The sequence below is a fragment of the Primulina huaijiensis genome, chromosome 4 (genome assembly GCF_012295235.1).
Source record: "Primulina huaijiensis isolate GDHJ02 chromosome 4, ASM1229523v2, whole genome shotgun sequence".
Taxonomy (NCBI): domain Eukaryota; kingdom Viridiplantae; phylum Streptophyta; class Magnoliopsida; order Lamiales; family Gesneriaceae; genus Primulina; species Primulina huaijiensis.
In genome coordinates this window covers 24,822,206-24,826,829 of record NC_133309.1, presented here as the reverse complement: position 1 = coordinate 24,826,829, position 4,624 = coordinate 24,822,206, and the positions used below count along the sequence as shown (strand labels likewise).

Below are 4,624 nucleotides of genomic sequence, written 5' to 3'. Positions count from 1 at the left end.
TATTATTATTATTATTATTATTATTATTATTATTCCTTTCTATAAAAATGTATCTAAGCAATAAATAAGAACATATGGTCTTTTAGTATATGCATCATCAATTTCTCTTTAAAAAATTTTAAGGTTTCAGTTTTAGTCATGTGAAGTTGTATTTATGATTACTCATGTACCGACATTATATTAGACATATAAGCGTTTTTTTTATGGATTGTGGTCGATTTCAGGTATCACATCAGCTATCTGACAACAAATCATTGTAAATAAAAATATGTATGAACTTATAAAACAAAAACCGTAACTTGAAAACTTACCAGACTGAAAATTAGAAAAGAATCAAATTGTAAGACCAAAATTGTAATTTTTTTAAAAAAAATTTAAAATGTTATTTTTACCATACTTAGGCCATCTCCAACCCATAAATAAACTGCACCAAAATAGTGCAGTGTCTGCATCAAATATAACATTATCTCCAACCCATTTACTTCAAATCTCACACTAAAAAATATATTCCTAGAATATTCTTTTTGTTTACTATTTATTTATAAATTTAACAATATAATTATAATTAATGTTAATATTAGTATTATAATTATAATTTTATTTTTATTAATAGTTAATTTTATTTATTTGATTCTTATATATATTAACTCTAATATTTATAATACGAATTAATACAAATGCTTCATTATTAAAATTGACATAATTTTAATACAGATAATTTATTTTTAGAACTTAATATGAATTCAAATTCAAACATCTAAACAACTATATTCCTCGCACAAATGATCAATTAAATCATTTCAAACTGGAGATGCCATAATCGAAAATCGAGATTGGAGAACACCAAATGCACGCTCCACGTCTTTTCTACAGGACTCTTGTTTCATTGCAAAATATTTCTTTTTTGGACCGTGTGGATCGTGGATAGATTGTACAATAGTTGAACATTTAGGATAAATACCATCAGCCAAGTAATATCCTGTATCATATTATTTTCCTCCAATTGTATAATGAGCTCGAGGGGAAATACCTTGTGCGATGTTGGAAAATAGATTGGACGATCCCAAAAAATTTATGTCATTATTGGATCCGGGCATACCAAAATATGCATGCCATATCCAAAGGTCGTAGTCAGCTACTGCTTCTAAAATTATTGTTGGAGAACCACTACGACCTGCATATTGACCCGCCCAAGCCGTTGGACAATTTTTCCACTACCAATGCATGCAATCAAGACTTCCCAACATTCCAGGGAATCCGCGTTGTTTACCAATATAAAGTAACATGGCAACATCATTGGCAGTAGGAGATCTCAAGTATCGCTCAGCAAAAACTTCCACCACGGCTCGACAAAAGCGTTGCATGCATTGAATTGCAGTGGACTATCCAATTTTGATATATTCATCCATAGCATCTGCGGGTAATGCATAAGTTAAAATTCGCAAAGCAGCAGTTGTTTTTTGAATAGTCGATGGCCCGAGACGCCCCACACTATCACTTCTTTGTGTGAAGTAAGTATCATGATTCTTTACTTCATCAACTATACGAAGAAAAAGATTTCGAGACATTCGAAATCTCCGTCGGAACATTGTTTCGTTATATCTTGGGTTATCGGAAAAGTAATCGTTGAACAGATTACGATCGGCAATTTTTTGATCACGGTGAATTACTATATGACCTGGTATTGAACCTCCGTGTGTGACTTCTTGCTCTTGGTGGATAATGTAGGTAGCAACCAACTGTTGATCTTGTGCTACAATATTCAATATTGCATTTCGTGTATTATCCAAATTCTCAAAATCATCCATCCAATTAATAGGTGTTTCTTCTTCATTATCAGACAATGAAGATGAACTAGAGGATGATGCGTGAAATTGGAAATGAGAATTCATTTCAAGTTTGTGAGAGCGTAGAATGTGGTGTGAGAATCTAGGATATTTCGTCGCATTATATAATAATTTATCAAAAAATATGACCGTTGGATGAGATTGCATTATCTACAATCTGTCCGTTGAATTAGATTGTGTTATCTACAACATCATCAGTATTATGATCGTTGGATGAGATTACATCTGATCTAGCCCGTTGGATGAGATTACAATCTTATCATCATCTTGACCGTTGGATGAGATTGCCTTATCTACAATCTGTCTGTTGAATTAGATTGTGTTATCTACAACATCATCAGTATTATGATCGTTGTATGAGATTACATCTGATCTAGCCCGTTGGATGAGATTACAATCTTATCTTCTTTCTACTATAAGTAAAATATATCTGATTCATGAGATCATCACAGCTTTAATTTTCATTCCAATCAAATCTTTATTCCAAGCAATTCAATGGCTTCAAATTCTAGAACTGGTTCTTACAATGTCGAAGAAGACAGAGTCTTATGTCATATGTATCTTGATATATCCCAAAATCCTATAATAGGTATCAATCAATCCAAAGATCAATTTTGAACTCGTATCGAAGAAGCTTACAACATCAGCAAACCAAACAAAATCTACAAGTACGTAACAAAAGATCATTGCAGTGTCGCATGAGAATTATACTCCGTGAAGTTGGAAAACTAAGGGGATGCATTCGTCAAATTGAAACTCTCCGCCCAAGTGGCGCATCAGAAGAGGATATTGTTAGTATTTTTATTCAACTATTTATTAAATTACAAGTTTAATTTCTTATAAGATAATAGTTGGATATTTTCGTACAGTTAAATCAAGCAAAAGATTTGTTCATGCAAGATGCTGATTTTACTAAAGGTTTCAAATATGATCATGTGTTGTATATTATGAAAGATATGGAGAAATTCTCGAGTGACATCAATCCAATGAGCGCATCAGCAAGAATGCATGTCACAAGTTTGGACTCGCCACAGTCAGATAGCCAGACCCCAAATACTCCAATATCAGGTTCTCCTGGATTACCTCCGTTTTCAATTAATTTAAGTAGTGATGAAAATGCAGGCGGTACTTCATCCCAGCGACCTCTTGGTGTTAAAAAATCTAAACTAAAGGAAAAAAGAGACGACAATGTGTTGAAATTGATATCTATAATGAAAGAAGGACATCACGATCTTATAAATGTATTACAAAAAAGATCCACTGAACTTCAACAAAGTTATGAGATGAAACTCCTAGCATTGCAAAATGAACAGCTCAAATTAGTAAATCAACAAAAAAAAAATTGAAACTAGACAACAACAAATAGCATTAGCAACCCTTCAAGAGGAGAATAAAGTTTTATACATGGATTTAAGCACGATAGGTGATTCTGAAATGCGCGAAATTGTTCGAAAGGAACGAGCTAAAATTTTGATAAAAAGAAATGAAGATCATGGACAACACGAAAATGACACATTTGGGAAATATTTTGGTGATTTTGGAGGATCGAGATCTAATTTAGGAGATTATTGATCATCTACCTTGTTTGTCATTTTTATGTTTTTATTCGCGTTGTTATCTTTGTAATTTTCAATTATGTATTATCTTCGAATTTTTATTCCAATTATGTATTATCTTTGTATTTGTATTTCAATTGGGTATTGTAATTTTAATTTCAAAATTTTGATGTTGGTTTTTCTGATATTTTATCAATTATATATTTACGAGAGTTAAAAATGTCAAAAATAATTAATTTTTTTGTTTTTTAATTTTTATTATGAATTATATTTTATATCAACACGATTTAATTTTACTCATCAATTATATAATATTATTATTAAAAATATTTAATACATATTTATATTAATTAAAAAAATTAAAAATAAAAATAAAAAAGAAGGCCCAAACCCAGCTCCAAAATGGCGCTGAGTTTCTCCTGTGCACCATTTTGGAGAAATGGCACAGCCTCCGTTGGAGGGAAAATCCTGCGCTATCATAGCGTTTCACGCTGTGATAGCAACCCTAACGCTGTGATAGCACAGGGTTGGAAAAGCCCTTAAAGAGGGATTTCATAATGTCTGTTAAATATTTGATTCTGCCCGAATTACATGCTTATGCCTTGACGAAATCAGCTCATTTTAAATTTTTTTTTTTTATGTATGTACATGAAATATTTGAATTTTTAAGTGAAATAAGAGCCTAATGATAAGTAATAATCACGACTGAAATTGATTCTGGAAGAGAGAGATGTTGTTATAACACAAAAACTCCTGTGAGACGGTCTCACGGGTCAATATTGTGAAACAAATATTCTATATTAGTCACCCACGAAATAATATTACTTTTTATGTCAAATATATTATTTTTTATTGTAAATATGAACATGATTGATCCGTCTCACGAATAAAGATCCGTGAGATCGTCTTATGAAAGACCTACTCGTTGTTATAATATTGTCTAACATACACTTATCTCAGTAGTATAAATGACGCATACATTCCATGAGTATAATATTATAAGTTGCATATATATAATATATTTTTATTTTAAATAATTGATTTTTTTTTTTTATAATATGAGATTTTCAACTATTTGCTGTATTTCTGATTTCTCTATTTATTTTTATTATTATAAATAATTTTAAAAAAACGAATTACTAAATATGTAAGAGTTGGTAGGGTAAAAATACTGGAAATTAGAGTTTTTTTCTATAACACAATCTATTATAATTATATATA

General features: G+C 30.6%; 1 protein-coding gene across 1 annotated transcript; it reads right to left on the bottom strand.

The window, feature by feature from the left end:
- Positions 1–1,382: 1,382 nt before the first annotated feature.
- LOC140975020 (uncharacterized) lies at positions 1,383–1,892 on the bottom strand. Its single transcript, XM_073438507.1, has one exon. The coding sequence runs from the start codon at positions 1,890–1,892 to the stop codon at positions 1,383–1,385; it is 510 nt and encodes a 169-aa protein (XP_073294608.1).
- Between the last annotated feature and the right edge of the window lie 2,732 nt (positions 1,893–4,624).

What these genes read in the sequence shown, in the direction of transcription:
- LOC140975020 (XM_073438507.1), bottom strand. Translation starts at nt 1,892, where the DNA reads ATGAATTCTCATTTCCAATTTCACGCATCATCCTCTAGTTCATCTTCA.